This window comes from Hippopotamus amphibius, chromosome 3 (genome assembly GCF_030028045.1).
Source record: "Hippopotamus amphibius kiboko isolate mHipAmp2 chromosome 3, mHipAmp2.hap2, whole genome shotgun sequence".
NCBI lineage: Eukaryota > Metazoa > Chordata > Mammalia > Artiodactyla > Hippopotamidae > Hippopotamus > Hippopotamus amphibius.
The window spans coordinates 161,410,808-161,427,769 of NC_080188.1; the positions used below are offsets into that span (position 1 = coordinate 161,410,808).

Here is a 16,962-nt window from a genome sequence, read left to right on the forward strand (position 1 = left end):
AGGTTGCTCGTGGGCCGGGTCTGTGCCTTGGTTTCACGTGTATAGCCATACACCTGAGCACACTATTTGGATTCACTGAGTATTTGTAGAATAAAAGACGGTGTGATTATGAAAAATGACTTTAAAATATTGTTTGGAATGTGACTGGGGAAGATGATACTGCTCTGGAGCTGGGATGGGTGGGACCTGGCAGAGTCGTATCCTGCAAGTTGGTCAAAGGTTATTATTCCACCCTGTCATTCCCTCACTTCCACACTCTCGCAGGATCAGAGATGGGCAGATGTGACACGTGTAGAGTATGACAAATCAGAGAGAATTCATACCCACACTTATGTGAACCTTCCTCCCACCCCATTATTTTCAAAAGAGAAGGAAATAAAGCAAGAGAAGCAGGTCACAGCCTCCTCTCTTCTCCTTTTTCCCACCTACTCTTCTGGTGGAGATGCTCCGGTCTTACGTGGCTCATAAGAAAAGGAGCTCCACATGTAGGAACAAAGGAACTCTAACCCGGGAAATGCTACTGAACCAGCTGGTGCTGCAGAGGCAGGGATGGGAGGACCCAGGAGCTGCAGGGGCGGTGCAGGCAGCAAGAGCCCTGAAAGGCCAGGATAACCGCCGGCTGCTGCACGGAGGAACTAAGTCTCAGATGCGTCTGAAGGAACCAAAAGAATGAAATGCCCAGGTACCTGGGGCCTGGTGAAGGGGATGCCCATCCAGGTGACGCCAGGGGCAGACACGGACACAAAGCTCCAGGGTCGTCATGGCGGAAGATATGGACTGCAGAGCCACGTACGCGGGCAAGCACGGAGGCCTTTATTTTGTTTTATTCTTTTTTTACATTTAAAAAAAAATTTTATTGAAGTACAGTTGATTTACAATGTTGTGTTCAGAGGCCTTTAAATCCAAGACTAGGTCTCAGCCCAAAAGTGTGGGAGCCTGTCTGTGAAATGAAGCTAGTCAAGGTGATAATACAGACGGCCTGAGCCTTCAGTCACAGGTATCAGCTGGAGCAGGGGACCCAGAGGAGCTAGGTCTTCTTACCCAGCTCCCCCAGGCCACCTAGAAGTCAAAGGAAGGTAGCCGAAGGAAAAGAGGGCCAGAGGGCAAATATATCTGTTAGCACCAAGGAGTCAATCTGAAGGGTGTGAATGCTTTCCTCTGCTCTGACATCCTCAGGGATACAGGGACTAGACTTCAAGACAGGAATAGCCAGAAGACTCCAGATTTCCAATTCAGGGGAGTTTCCCAGTGATTTGCCCTCAGGACTTTAAATCCCCCACCCACCCACTCACTCCCCACCTCACTCCCCAGCCTCCCACAACAGTAAGACTATCTTCTAAACTCAATTAATAAAGAACATGAACACCACAGGTCATTAGTGCCTGAGATTGTCATCTAGGGAAACTGACAAATTAGAAATTTGCAATATGAAATCATTCATTCATTCAGCTAGTATTAGTGGAGGGCCCACAGGGTACAAACAACTTAGAGATACAGCAATGAATTACAGGAGGACTCTTCAACCCTGAAGCTTCAAATGAATATTAGTATTAATTACCCCAAATCCTTTCATATAAAATCCCCACTAACCCTTTAGTGGTTCTCTAGAAAGCCTTTTTTTTCTTCACTTTTGTACACAGAGGCTTGATAATAGAATCTATTTGCAAAACAAATGGTCGGAGGAGGGAAAAAAAAAAACTCCAAAGAAACCAAAACCAAAACTGAAAACAGAGTCTTATCTGAAGTATACTGAGATAATGGAACTGAAACGGCTGAAAGAGTCTCTGGGGTATAATTCATTTCTTAATTCTCAATGATAGGAAGAAGAGAAGATAGTGCAAAGGTAATTCATATTTGCTTTTCACAGTGAATTCAAATTCACATTTGTTACAGTTTTTAAATCACTTAAAAATCACATCTATTTTTATGTATTGTGTATATGCACATAATTTAAAGAATCAAATCTATAAGGCTTATAACAAAAAATATCAGTCCCTTGGCCCACTTCTCCCACCTAGATTCATCCATAAAGGTAACCACTTTCCATTCTCTTAGCTGTGTTTTTCTGGCACTGACTGAATAATATCCATCCTGTGCTATCTCTTGAGTCAGCTATTTCAGATGCTTTGCACTGACTTTCAACTGTGGTGAAGATTTCACTCCCCAACATTCCTACTCTGTGGCTGATATTCAGATGGTCAGAGTTACAACCATATGAATTGTTTCAATACTGCAGAATGAACTTCTGTACTGGCTGGTACGGAAGCTTCCTCAGCATCCCACCCCTGCCACCCTGGCTGCTCCAGCCCCTGTCCTGGTAAACCCTGGACTTCCCCAGGAGCCAGCAGATAAGGGGGCACTCCAGATTCCCTGCTTCAGTGCTTTGACCACTGCCTGTTCTGAATGTCCAGTACTCATGCTGTACTCATTGTTAATTTCCAATCCTCTTGCCCTTCCAACATAACTGTCTCAATTTTTTTTATTGAATTCAGATTTGAGGTATTCATTATTGTCTGTATGAACATTGTTCACTGTGGAGCCAACTGTGATTACATTCCTCCTTCTGTACAACTTTCTGCTTTTATTGTAGCGAATAATTGCCTGATGTTTGATTTGTTTCTTTGAACATATGAGTACTATAAAATATCTCCTCTGTATAATTTCCATGTTGTCAGTTATGTTTTCTCCTCCTGATAATCTCTTTTGGAGCCTTACATGTTCATATGCCAGCCTGGTCTGACTGGACTCTTCTCCAGATCTGCTGAACAGTGTCCTGCGGACTTGAATTGGCTGCTATTTTGGGGCCTCTCTCCTAGATCCCATGGGCTTCCTCTTTGGTTTACCTTTGCAGCAGAGCACATCCTCTAGAAGTGTCCCAAACAGGATGCTTTGGAAGTAATCTTTTCTTTTTTCTTTTCTTTTCTTCTCTTTCTTCTTTATCCCTCTTTTTTTTTTTTTTAAAGATTTTGTATGTCTGAGAATGGCTTTTGGCTAACCTCACACTTGATTATTTGGCTGGGTATAGAATCCTAGGTTACAAATAATTTATACTGAGAATTTCCAGATTGTACTGCTCCAGGGACTCCTAGATTCAGGATTGTTATTTAGTGGTTTGATGCCATTCCAATTCCCTGTTCTTTATGCTCTTTTTCCTCTAGTGGAAGCTTTTAGGAACTTCTCTTTAACATTTCTCAGTGATGTGCCTTGGTGGGGGTGAATTTGTTTTTTTGTTTCTTGTCTTTTTTCATTCCTTGTGTTGAATACTCAGCTTTTATCTTCCAGAGTCTTGGTATCTGGGAATGTTTTTTGTATTATTCCTATTCCTCTACTCTCTTTGTAAATTGAGATACTTCACGTACCATACAATTCACCCACTTAAAGTGTACAGTTCAATGGGTTTTAGTATATTCACCAAGTAACGATCACTGCTGTCAATTTTAGAACATTTTCATCACCCCTGAGAGAAACCCTGTCCCCTTAATGGTCACTCCCATTCCTCTAGTTCTAGGCAACCACTAATCTATTTTTTGTTTCTAAGATTTGCTTATTCTGGACATTTCATATAAATGGTGTCATACAAAAGACAGTCTTTTGTGAGTGACTTATCACTTAGCATGTTTTCAAGTTTCATCCACATTGTAATATGTACCGTACTTATTACCAAATAATATTCCATCAGTTGGATATACCACATTTTATTTTATCCATGTCAGTTGATAGACATTTGGGTTGCTGCTACAAATGTTCACGTACAAGCTATTGCATAGATATACCTTCAATTCTCCTAGGTTTAGACCTCAGAATTGAATTGCTGAGTCATATGGTAACTGCATGATCTCTTTGATAGTTTTGACTCCTTGGTTTTTTCTGCCCTTTCTTTCTGGAAAGGCTGTCAATTAGATATCGGCCCTCTGAATTCATTCTCTTTATTCTCCTCTTTTCTTTCCAATTTGCCATCTCCTAATTTTTTTCTTTTACTTTTAGGAAATTTTTGTATTATCTTTCAGCCCTCCTACTGAATTTATTTCAGCTTTTACACTTCAACTTTCAATTTTTGAGAACTCTTTCTTGTTTACTAAAGTCTTTAATAGAATTTTTTTAATGGATGCAGTATCTTCTCTTATCTCCGGGAGAGCAATAATTATTCTCTGTTTTGTATTTATCTGTTTTTTTGTTTGTTTTTGAGGTCCTAATTTCCCTTTGGTTTCTGTGCTCTTGTTTTCAGTTAACCAATATGCATTGAGAAATTACCATATGCCCTGCAGGCATTATTTTAGGTACTCGGGATACATCAGAACAAAGATTCCTGCCTTTGTGGGATTCCCAGTCTTTTGGTCTCTGCGTTTGTGTTTATTATTTTTTAAGATAAAACTTACATAAAATAAAATGCATAAATTTAAAGTGTATAGCTCAATGAAATTTTACATATGTATACAGCAATATGAGCACCATTAAGATCAAGATGTAGAATATTTTTGTCACCCAAAAATGTTCCCTGTGCCCATTCCCAGTTAGTATCTCCTCTCTCCCCACAGGTAACCACCATAGATTCGTTTTGCCTATTCTGTGATTTCCACACACTGTATGCACTCTTTTGAGCCTGGCTTCTTTCAATCAGTATAACGTCTTTGGGATTCATCCTATTATGTGTATCTGTAATTTCAGTTTTCTTTTTTTAATTCCTGTGTAGTATTCCATCATGTGTATATGCCACAACTTACTTTTTTGTTCTATTATTGATGAATATTGGGCTGCTTCCTGTTTTTTATTACGTCTATTCATTTTTTAGAGTAAAATACATACAAAATGTTTCTAGAAGCTCTATGTGAGTGGGGCTTAGAGGCTCTACAGTAGAGCGATTGGATTGGCCAGCTGGAAATGTGGTTTGGGACCTTCAAATATCACTATCTATAGTTTTTTTCTCTGGGGGTTGTTGAATGTCTCTAAAGAAGGATCATCTAAGATGTGTGAGCCAGGCTGCCAGTATCCTGGAACTTCAAGTCTTACCATTCCAGTGCAGAATTTCATTTTGCCCACTTTTTGCTCTGAATATTACCCTTCTCTCTAGGGCCTCTTTATTTCAACTTTTCAGAAAACAAACTCATTTGGCATAGATAATTACCAACAGTGAGTGGAAGGGATAAGGACACAATCTCATTTTCAGGCTTCTCCATCTCATCCTAGCCTCTTGTGGTGTCCTCCATTCTTCAATTGTCCAGAGATTCTGAGGAGGGGATTTGGATTTCTCTTATCAATGTATCTCTCTATAGACACTTAGGTTTGATCTCTCTCTGATGTGCTAATTTATTTCTCTTTCCTCCATACACTTTCATTCTTCACATGCTATGGCTTGGAATAACCTACCTCCTGGTTTCATCAAAAGTTGACTGTGTTTTTCTTTCTTGTTCTTGCTATTTTGGGGCAAATGCTACAAAAGGAGGAAGATGGATTCAATGGATTTCCACTTCCTTTCCCGCTCCTCATTACCAATCTAAGAAGTACAAAATTCTTAAGAGCTGATTCTGCTCCTCTCTGCAGGTTCACCTGTAGTAAGTCTCATTAGACAAGACCCACACAGAGACACTTACCTGATGTTCCTCCAGTACACAATGCTCCCTCACAACCACCTGCCTCGTTAAATTCTCTACACTGCCAGGAACCTTCCTCCCTGATTATTTGCCTAAAATAGTCATGACTGTTCAAATGCTGTCTCCTCCAGAAAGTCCCCCTGCCCCACACATCTACATAAGCATTTGCTACATCGCATGATCACTGTTCACATGCTCGTTCTCCTCACTAGAATATGAGACTCTTAGACAAGTTTTATCTTATGAGTGTTTTCACTTCCTTTGTCAAACCAAGTAATAATAATGCTTATGGAATGCTCACTATGTATACTATGTGCCTAGCACTAGTCTAAGGGCTTTGTATTATGAACTTATTTACTTCTCATAATAACACTATAAGGTGGGTTTTATCATCACACCCATGTTACATATGAGAACACTGCAGTGCAGGAAGGTTAAGTAACTTGCCCAATTGTACTTAATCACAGTAGAGCGGAAATGTGAACCCAGATGATCTGGCTCAGAGACTATGCTCTGAACTTCTCTGACTTTTGAACTACTTAGTGACTAACAGGTATCTGTTGAATAGGTTAAGAAGTGAATGAAGGTGCATAGGGAAAAACCAAAGTCTTCAACAGAAGTCAAACAAGCTCATTCTTAGAGATAGCTACATTCTGAAGCAAATTAAAAGTTTGATTTCATTGACTTTGTTCTCTATGCAGCCCAAGCCATAAAGACCCAGGGAAAGAGGTCTAGGAAAAGATTTTTATTATCTAGTGTTAAAGACTTCCCCTCAAAATCCATATGCTAAAGCCCTAACCCCGCCCCCACCCTGCCCCCAGTGTGGCTATATTTGGAGATGGGGCCTCTAAGGAAGTAATTAAGATTAAATGAGATCATCAGGGTGGAGCCCTGATCTAATAAGATTAATGTCCTTATAAGAAAAGACACCAACACCCCCCAACCCCCAATGCATGAGGGGGTGAGGAAGACAAACTTTACCACCAGAAACCGAATTTGCTTTGATCATGGACTTCAAGCCCCCAGACTGTGAGACATTAAATTTCTGTTGTTTAAGCCACAGTCTGTGGTATTTTGTTGTAGCAACTCAAACTGACTAATACAGTTTCTAATGGCTGAAGTTTGGAAAACACAGATATTCCTTCAGTGTTTTCAGAAACAAGCTGCTTTAACGGTGTTCTCTCTCCATTGGAACTGGATTTGACCTTCCTGTGTTGTGTTGTTTTTGTTTGTTTGGTTTTGGTTTTTGTTGAAAGGAAATTTTAAGACTATCCAATCCAGCCTTCTTCTTACCATAGGTAGGTCAATATTTGACTTTCTATTCTTTCCTTCAACATTCCCTGCAACTATAGACTTTCTGACCATTTATCACCTTAGCTAGCTAGCTCTCGGTCTATGCAGAAATTCAACTTCTCTTCTTAACAATGTACACTTATCAATATTATTACTGATATCAGCCATGTTTATCTTAGATAATAATGCTAATATATTTTCTTTCCTAATGGTATATCATTTGGAACTCTGCTATAACTGTGGAGTGAAACTTTGGGCTCTCTGAAAGATTTCAAGTTTCAGGGACTTCCCTGGCAGTCCAGTGGTTAAGACTTTGCACTTTCAATGCAGGGGGCGTGGGTTTGATCCCCCCCAACAAAAGTTTTGGCTGTATGTCTGAGCACTTTAAAAAGAACAATGTTTTTTTAATTATAAAAATTCCCAGACCCAGCAGTAGAAAGATTATAGCCTCACACAGATCCAACACTATCAAGATTTTTGCCATACTCAATCTATTCCTTTTCCTTTGTTTTTTCTTTGCTGACATATTTCAGCATAAATCTAAGCCATTAAGTCATTAAACTCTATGTATCTCAATATAAATCTCTTAAAAAAGGGAGACATTTTCTTACATAAATGCAATGCAATTATCTAATCTAGGAGAAATAACAGTAATTCTTTTGTTTGCCTGCTTTTGAAGTGAAACTACTCATACAGAATTTTCTACTATGAAAAAGTTAGCACTGCATTAGTATGGCAATATTCTGTAGACTCAAAATAGTTTTAAAGTAAAATTCAGCATGTTCTGAAATGCAAGGTGCTGACCTACCATCCAACTAAAGCTGAGCTCAAGAAGGCCTGAGACAACTCTTAAAAATACACAGTATAAGGCTGCAGTCTTTGTATATTATTTTAATAAAAAACACACTGCTGTGTACAAATATACAGATTTCAAGTTGTAACATTCAAATACAGAATGCAGTAAAATAGTTTTGTAAGTATTCTTCACTGAGACAGATTTTCTGTCACATTTAGACTTTTATGATTATTAAGACATAACAAACAAGAGAAGTACAGATTTTTCAACTTCATGATTAGTAAATTCCTCTGCAAAGGAATGAAGGTATTCAGTTGTTAATAGGGAAATATCTGGCAAATTAGATGGCCCTGCCTACATTGTATTAATGTGAGTAAGAGACATAATAAGAGATAAGAAACTGTAGTTAAATGTTAGAAATATAGGCAATACAGCTGTCTCAGACTTCTATCAATGATTATATACTTGATATATAAACAGTCTTAAATGTAAAATAGTTCAGTGTGATTGCATCTATATTTGTTCAACAATGACAATTCGTTCAATGCATTAATCTGATATATATTTTTGAACTGGAGTTATCTACAAAGAAATAATGAGAAATCCTGAAAAGAAACTATTAGTTCCAAGTCAAATTGTGTTTAAAGTTAAGAAATCTATGGAAAACAAAAGTGCAGGTAAGAAACACTGACTACATGACAATTTTTATTTCTAAGAGAAATTCTTACACAATCATCTTCTTTGTCTTACAAAACAAAACCAAAAAACCCTAAAATTAATCCCACATACCCAAATAAGCAGAACTTAGAGTAACAAAGTCAAAGCCAGTCTTGTCATCTGCACATTAATTTGATAAATCAAACTGCTTTGGAGGCCAGGGGGGGAACAACTGCATCTGCTCCTGTGCAGAACTGAGGATGACTTTTAGTCCTTAAATAACAACAACTGTTACGCAGCTCTTTTTTTAAAAGATATATGTCCAGGAAACCCAATGGAATATGTTACTTCTAAAATTCCATAAAAGCTGTAAGGCAGCCAGCCAAGTGTTGATGGCATTTAAGGACACTAAAAGTTTGCACTCTTAATGACCATTGACAGGCTTTGTGCCAATACTCAAACAATAGCTTTTCATTGACTATAGATGCAAAGGTGAAGAAAGAAATACACTATTATATCATACCCCAGCACAGAGCTACTATATTTATATAAAGGAATCACTACTTATCTGTTGTTTTCAGTGAAGTCCCGTCCAGGCATTAGGCTGTAATCTAAATGTTGATAGTGCCTAATCTCAACTCCCAAGATAAACAAAAAGAGCTTATGTATCAAGACTGATTCTCTTTGGCCGCAATGGATACCACTTTCTCTGGGGGCAGTCTTTAGTTCGCTTTCTTCTCAGTACCAAGTCAGTGGTTTTCCTAGTAGAAATCTCTGCTGGTGTGGTTTCTATTTGTGCTATAAAGCTCTCAGGTTTAACATCTGGTTTCCTATAACAACCGGAAAACACTTCTTGGTGGACTCTCTGGAGCTGGATAATAGGCTGCATCTTTAAAACTTGGGAAAATCCATCTCCTTGTTCAATTAATGCAGGCAAGGACTTAAAAAAACAAACAACAGTAATACTTAACATTAATCTCAGCTTGAAACACAAACACAGAGATAGACACAACACGAGTATTTTAACTCCTCAGGTCAAGGTTTTTTCTAAAATCTAATTTTTTAGGTAATAGGTATTCAACTTTACCTTAAAATACCAACTTTAGCTGAGCAATTTTAACGAAAAGCTAAAACTAAAAAGATATGTTCTATTCCTATAATGCCTGCTAATAAAATAAAACTCTGGCAAAACAGGAGGTAACAATTTCAGAGTTTAAAATTTAATATCTGAAATTCCATATTTTAGGATGGTAAGTATTTTAAAAATCTTAATTATCAAGAGCAGGAATCGGCACATTTTTCATGTAAAGGGCCACACAGTAACATTTTAGGCTCTGCGGGCCTTTACATCTCTGTCACAATTACTCAACTTTCCTGTTGTAATGCAAAGAAGCCACAGACAATAAGTAAATGAATGTACATGGCTGTGTTCCAAAACAGTTTTATTTACAAAAAAACGTGGCAGGCTGGATTTTAGCCTGGCCCACCATAGTTTGCCAACTCCCTATTAAGAACATGTTATGAAAGAAGTGTGAGTACCAGAAAATCATGGGATTAATACAAACCACAAAAGAATGTCACAGAAAATGATCAAAACAGAGGAGATTCTGAAGGAATTTTAAAATAATTTTCATGTACTAGAAATCCAAATATTTTCTGTTTGGGCAAAATAAACATCAAGAATATACACAATTTTATGATAATACTATGAAAACTCCAAGTCGGATATGCAGTTGATGGAAGAAATTTTCACATATTGAGGTCTGGGGAAATCACTCTGGCTTATACATGATTTAGCTTGCACTTTACTACACTAACTGAAACAGCCTCTCTTATGGCCTGTCAAACAAACACTGTACATTGGCTTTAATCATTAAATAAAAGAATTTGCTCACCATCCAGTTACACAAAGGGTTAAGCTGTGACCCACTGCAGTCACCCAAGACAGTGAGCCCTGAGGGGAATTCAGGATGGGAAAAACATGATGGAGCATTCTGTGCTTTGGGTGTACAGGCTTCCAGACAGTTAAGATGCATATTTAAGGATGAATTTCAATGACCCCGGATTCTTGCATCTTCCCACACATAGAAAAAAACACTAAAAATCATTCATTTGAGATATCTGTTCTTTGTGGTTAGCAGTAATCTTTTACTGAGCTGTCATCTTGAGTACATTTTTTCCCAGCCAAAAAAATTCATATATACTGGCTCCTCCCCTACCCTTTCGGAGCAGTCCCATCAGAGCTACTGAGAAGCTGTTTCCTGGGCTATAGTCCTCAGTTTGGCTCTAATAAAACTCTTCTATTCTTATTATATATTGTTCACTGATTATTTGCGTCAACACAGTATAATACAGTGGTTAAGAGTATAGGCTCTGTAGCTAAACATCTAGGGTTTAAATCCTGGCACAATTATTTATTTGGACAATCTACTTAGCCCCTCTGTGCCTCAGTTTCCTTATCTGTAAAACAGGGAAGTAGCAGTTCCTATCTCAGAGGGTTACTGTAAGGATTAAATGAGGTAACAGAATGTCTGTAAAGCAGTTAGATGGTGCCTGCTGTCTACTAAATGCTGACTTTATGTGCACTGGTGTTATTATCCAAAATTGTTTGATGGGTTGCTAACTCTCAGAACTCAAAAATATAACCAACCTTTAAAGAAGCCAGGTATAATGTTGACACGTAGTAGGTGCCTAATAAATGGTAGTTATTCTGAATGTTACCATCTCTGAATAAATTCATTAAAGACCTATTTAAAAGACTACTGAGAATTCCTGTTACAACCGACTAAAACACCTATGAATGCTGAAAGCAAATACCTAGCTACACTTATAATTTAGTATGTAGCTTTTACCTTCATGGCTTCACTGATCTCCTTAGCTATTGTTTCTCCTCTGCATTTCAAGTTTTCCATACGAGGGGCTGCAAAGAAACCGCCAAACAGCATTTTAGGCTTTTTATCTAATACCAAGTCATAAAAGACATGCGGATGATATCTGAACAACAATCTGTTAGGACTATTCACCTTAGTTCAATCTTTCTTAGAATACTTTGCAATCTATTTATATGTAAAACAAATGTCCTATTAAGTTTATCTAGATAAATAAAAAGACTGTGAAAATATAAGAATAGCAGAGAAAAACTTATGGTTATAAGTATAAAATGATAGGCAGCAAGAGTTGTACTTTGAGAAGTCTTAACACTGTGTGCCCCTGAAAAAGAACCTAATGTTTGTTCTGCATATTATCTACCACTATGTTTAACATCTTCAAGCACTATCCTCACATTTTAAAATAAATATAGGCTAATATTTGATATCTGTAGTACTGTGAATTTTATACAAGTAAAACATATTTGAACTTAGAATATACAGTCACACTACATCGAGGATACCTAGATGGATTTTCTGAAAAAGAAAATGCGGAACAGATTGTCAGTAATATTCATTTTTCTTTCCTTACTTCCTCGATGCTTTTCTGATTCCTAATACATTTTCTTTTTCTTCCAATCTATGTTATAAATGTCCATAGCTACTTCATAACAGAACTGCATATTCAATGATACAGAGGCATAAAAATCCTACTAAAACTCCAAGCGAAACTGGAGATAAGAAAAATCATTCCATTATGAAATCATCTACAAATTAGTTTTTAGAAGAGTAGCTCTCACTAGAAATTTCTTAAAGTCTAAGCAAGTACATAAATGTTAGGAAGGCCACAGTTTTACTGACTTTAAGAGATTGGCAAATAAGCCAAGCAAAGAATTTCTTTCATAGCTGCTGTTTTTCTTTTCTGACTTTGCTTAGCTCAAAAAAGTGAGAACACGTTTAGAAAAAAAGAAAACGAATAGCAAAAGCAACTGAGAGAGAGAGGGCACTCAAAGGAGAAAGGCAAAGGCAACATGATGGCCTCAGAAAAAGCATTCTTTTCTTGTTCCCAGCGATTTCTTTAGCAATTTACCCCTTCTCAGAATATTTTTTAATGTATTTATTTTTTTAATTGAGGTATAATTTACATGCAGTGAAACACAGAACTTAAGTTCAGCATCCAGTCACCTTTGATTAATGTATACCAACGACATGGGACATTTCTGTTACCCCAGAAAGTATTCTTATGCCCCTTTCCCAGTCAGTCATCTATACAAGAAGCAACCACCCATCTGAATTCTATCATTATACATTAGTTTTGTTTACTCTAGAATTTCAGAACAATGTTTTAAAATATAATTTTAAAATATAATTACTTAAAAAGTGTGATAGGTAATATAGGTGCTTCTTTATTAATGACAAATAAAAAGAGCGAGTGGCAGGTCTAATTACCATAATAAGAAAGTAATGAGTGTAAACAATATTGTGAGGGGTCTGCAACAACTGAAACTGCAAATACCTGTGGCTTCCACTAGCAAAAAAAAAAAAAAAATCACAGGTACTGCTTAGCACCACTACTACCACCATTACCTGCGTTCAAAACAGAAGGAAATGCTTAATTTCAGACTGAGGTTAGTAAAAATAACAATGTAATTTTTTTCCTATCCAAGTTCACAGCCTCCTATATTCTAAGGACCCTTGCCTTAGAATAATATGCTAATTTAATTTCAATTCCTTTAAGATTTTGGGAGATTCCCCGAAGAGTACTCAGGCAATTATTAAAATTTCCCTGGGGTATGGCAAATAAATGATCCAACCTTCAGTACTCTTGTGGCAATCTGGTTTCCAGGCAACCCCACACTCTCTTGTCATCAAACTTGCACACCTGTGTGGAGCTGCCCAAGCTTGTAACATTTATTACCTACTTTCCATGGGCAAGTACCAGCGCTAGGTACTCAGAGTAAGGAAAAATGGTCTCTGCCCCTCAAGGAACTTGCAGTTCAAAAGAGAGACACACATGGAAACATATAGCAACAAGTCATACTTTTTAAAAATCATCTCAGTCTCTAGATTCCATGATCCCTGACACACATTTCATCCCCTGCCTGAACTGACCATTCCCCCGTGACAGGCTCCCACTGGGTCCTGAACAGTTCCAGTAGAATACCTGGCAGACTCCACTGCACTAATTAGTCTAGAAGAACGTTTCTCAACTCTATCGGACTCAACATCCCCCTTTAAAATATAGTCTGTAAGGTCCCCTTTACTATTCTAAAATAAATTTCATAGATAATATTTCTACACACATAAACAGAAATATAAAGACATATATATACTTATCATAATAGAGTATTATTTAATATATTTAATACGCTCAGATCCAACCACATCAGAAAACATAATGAAGTACTCAGACGCTTGTACCTATTTATATTGGGTAAATCTGGATTTAAGAAAATTTATATTTAGAAGCCATTCTATACAGAAAACAAAAGATCAGGACCCATTCTATATAAAAAACAAAAAATCAGAGGCTATTCTATATAGAAAACAAAAGATCAGAGAAATAACAGACTAGATTTATTTGACTATGACAAGGAGGAAATTTTCTTAACAATATGCAAAACATACCAAGACAAAGTACTGGATGTTGAAATGGTGAAAATTAGGAGGTACAATATACCTACAAATGAGATGGCCTTATTTAAAGTGTCATGTCAAAATAATTCCCTACATTAAAAAATGGGAAAGTGGACTTCCTAGGTGGCGCAGTGGTGAAGAATCTGCCTGCCAATGCAGGGGACACGGGTTCGAGCCCTGCCCTGGGAGGATTCCACATGCCATGGAGCAGCTGGGTCCGTGCGCCACAACAATTGAGCCTGTGCTCGGGAGCCCATGAGCCACAGCTACTGAGCCCATGTGCTGCAACTATTGAAGCCCACGTGCCTGGGGCCTGTGCTCCGCAGCAGGAGAAGCCACTGCAGTGAGCAGCCTGCGCACCGCAATGAAGAGTAGCCCCTGTGCACAGCAACTAGAGAGGGCCTGTGTGCAGCAATGAAGACCCAATGCAGCAAATAAATAAATAAAATAAATAAATAAATTTTAAAAATAATGGGAAAGTGTAAGATTAAATCCAACAGAAAACATATCTCCTACTTTGAAATTCCACCATAATTCAGATTACATTCAGTATATACATCCACTCAAAAAGAATTCAGAGATCACACTGTTGAAAGGCGAGGGGGAATAGAGAAGGAATAAGACAAAAACAGAAATATGAGAAACTGTAGAGAAGATATGTGGTTGACCTTTTGGATAGATTCAAAGTAGGAATAAAGACAATCTAAAACTCTAATTAAAAATTTAATATTCACATAATTTCTTATCACTGTACAAAACAGCTTTTAATATTTAGTGTGGCAATAATAGGAAGTATTTAAAAATCATTTTTATTAATAAAAAATGAGATTCCTACATTTTGTGTGCTTCTATTAATTCAGTAACATTTGGTTCTATTAAAAGGACTCTCAAATTTTCTACTACATATTTCCCATTAGCTTTGTTCTACACACTGTACCAGAATCCTTTTCAATTAAAATGTTGTTGGAAATGCTAAGTAATTCATCATCTTTTGATAAAGGGAGTATGAAAGTTATAACTGGATCTAAAACATTTCATAATTAGAGTGACAAAATGCAACTCTGGCTGCAAAGATTTATTTCTTTTTAATTCAATTTACCTTTCCTGTACATGTAAACTAACAGAGAGAAAAAGAATATTTGAAGAAATGTGTGATGTAAGTCTGAATGGTGGTTACCTCTGATAGTAGCAAAATACTGACCAAGAAGGAATGTAAGGAAACTTTTTTAGGTACAGAGTGTCTGTAAAGTTGGGAAGCAGGATAAATACGTTAAATATATTTGCAAATAATATACTCAATATATATCTTTTTCTTCAACCTCAAATTATCTTCTCAAGTAAAATTTAAAGCAATGGGTCCAACTGCTAAAATGTAAAAAATGTAATAAATAAGATATTTTCCTAATGTTTCCAGACTTTTGGACACTTTGACTCTATTTACTGTACATATGAAAACATAATGGGCATGTTATTTGAAAATGTAACATACTATTTAAAAATACGTTTATCCTATGTTTCCTAATTATGCAGACACTCTATCTAGATCCAGGTGGCAGTTACACATCTTAATGTGTACGTGTGTGTACAAATTTATCAAGCTGTGCACTGTATTACAGTTCAATATATATAAACACACATACAAAATAATTAACAAAATCTTTAACATTTACTCTAGAAAGTTATGGTACTTTTATGCATAGAGTAAGGCAATCATGTTCTTCTTCATTGCTATCACATGAATCTATCATCCGAGGGATTCTTAACTTTTTTAAAATAAACACATGCTACTTAAAAAAATGTTTCTTCTATAAACTCACATTGATGGACAGTAGCTGTTTTCCATCTGTTGCACAAGCAATGACAATGTAAAAAGTACCAAGAAGTTTGGGTTTGTGTTTAAAGTGGAGTTAGGTCCCAGGCTTGGATAACTGTGAACAGATTTTCACACATGAATATTTGGTGGAACGTTCTGAAGTTGCGCTGGGCTTATAAAACATTTAGTATTCCTGGCCCCTGACTACAAAATGCCAGCTGTACTCTCCCATTACTGTGGTAACTGAAAACTTCCCACTTTTTCAAAGGGCCGCTAGAGGGCAGTACTGCCTCCAGTGAGAACCATGCTATTCTTATTTATCTTTCAGAATTTCCATGGGAAGGAGAATCTCATTCTCTTAATCTTGGACGCCCTAATGCTGAACACAGTACAGTCCCTGACATGTAGGTGCTTGATAAGTATGAAGGACCAAGGCTGTGATAAAGTATGCTATGGAGGCACAAAGAGAGGGGAGGTCCATCCAACAGGGGAACTGAAAGGAGGGTAAAAACTTCATAGATGTTCTAAGAGAGTTGCCCAGCCTAAGAGGATTTGGTGCTAGACGGCTGGGGGTGAGTGGGAATAGGAGGTGGGTGGTGGAGGATGTGCAATACCAAAACAAGGGAATAAATCCAGAAAGAAGAAAACACAGGAACAAGGAAACATTCCAAAACAGAAAAGAAGTAAAGGAAATTCCCAGGATGATGAGGGAAGGAACAGACAGGACGAAAGCACTGCAGCAGGCCTAGAGAGCAAACAGTTCAGATTAGAACAGGAAGACAAAAGGCTCCCAGAGGAATACCTGCAAGAAAAAAGGAAAGGGTTTTAAAAATGGATTTGATGGATAACCGTTTGATGGAAGTGTTTGCTATATTGAGAGGAATTTTACAGTTCTAGTGAAGTGTTTGGGAAAGAATCAGTGAAAGACACAATAGCAAACAAAGCAAACAGAAAAATAAAGCATTCCAAAGGGGGATGGGAAGATGTTCAAGAAAGAAAATACACTCATAGTATGATCACCTGACTCATTTTGAAGAAGTTATATAGTCCTAACAATATCAATGCTAAATACTAGTGATTATTTTTGACAAAAATGAGAGATTAAAAGTGAAGCTGATGAGTGTAGCTTATTCTTTTGAGAAACTTGGCTATGAAAAGAAGGAAAGTTCAGGGAAAAGAAACACAATGGCATGAAAGCTTTCCCTGCTTGATCCTCTGACAGCCCATTTCTGTAGTATTATGGGCTGTCGTACATTGCCAATCAATCTTACGTAGTAACTTCAGCAACTCTGTGAAGCAAGCAGGTTTCAT

The 16,962-nt window shown here is 37.3% G+C and overlaps 1 protein-coding gene across 2 annotated transcripts in view; it reads right to left on the reverse strand.

The window, feature by feature from the left end:
• Window positions 1–7,757: 7,757 nt before the first annotated feature.
• NSL1 (NSL1 component of MIS12 kinetochore complex) overlaps window positions 7,758–16,962 on the reverse strand; it is a 41,672-nt gene continuing 32,467 nt past the window's right edge. The window contains exons 5-6 of one of the 2 annotated variants that reach the window (XM_057726972.1): window positions 11,187–11,254; window positions 7,758–9,274 (exon numbers count right to left, since the gene is read on the reverse strand). In XM_057726972.1, the coding sequence (XP_057582955.1) occupies window positions 8,996–9,274; window positions 11,187–11,254 (347 nt within the window). In that variant the 3' untranslated portion in view covers window positions 7,758–8,995. The remainder of the gene's footprint in view (window positions 9,275–11,186; window positions 11,255–16,962) is intronic. The other variant, XM_057726973.1, reaches the window with a different exon arrangement.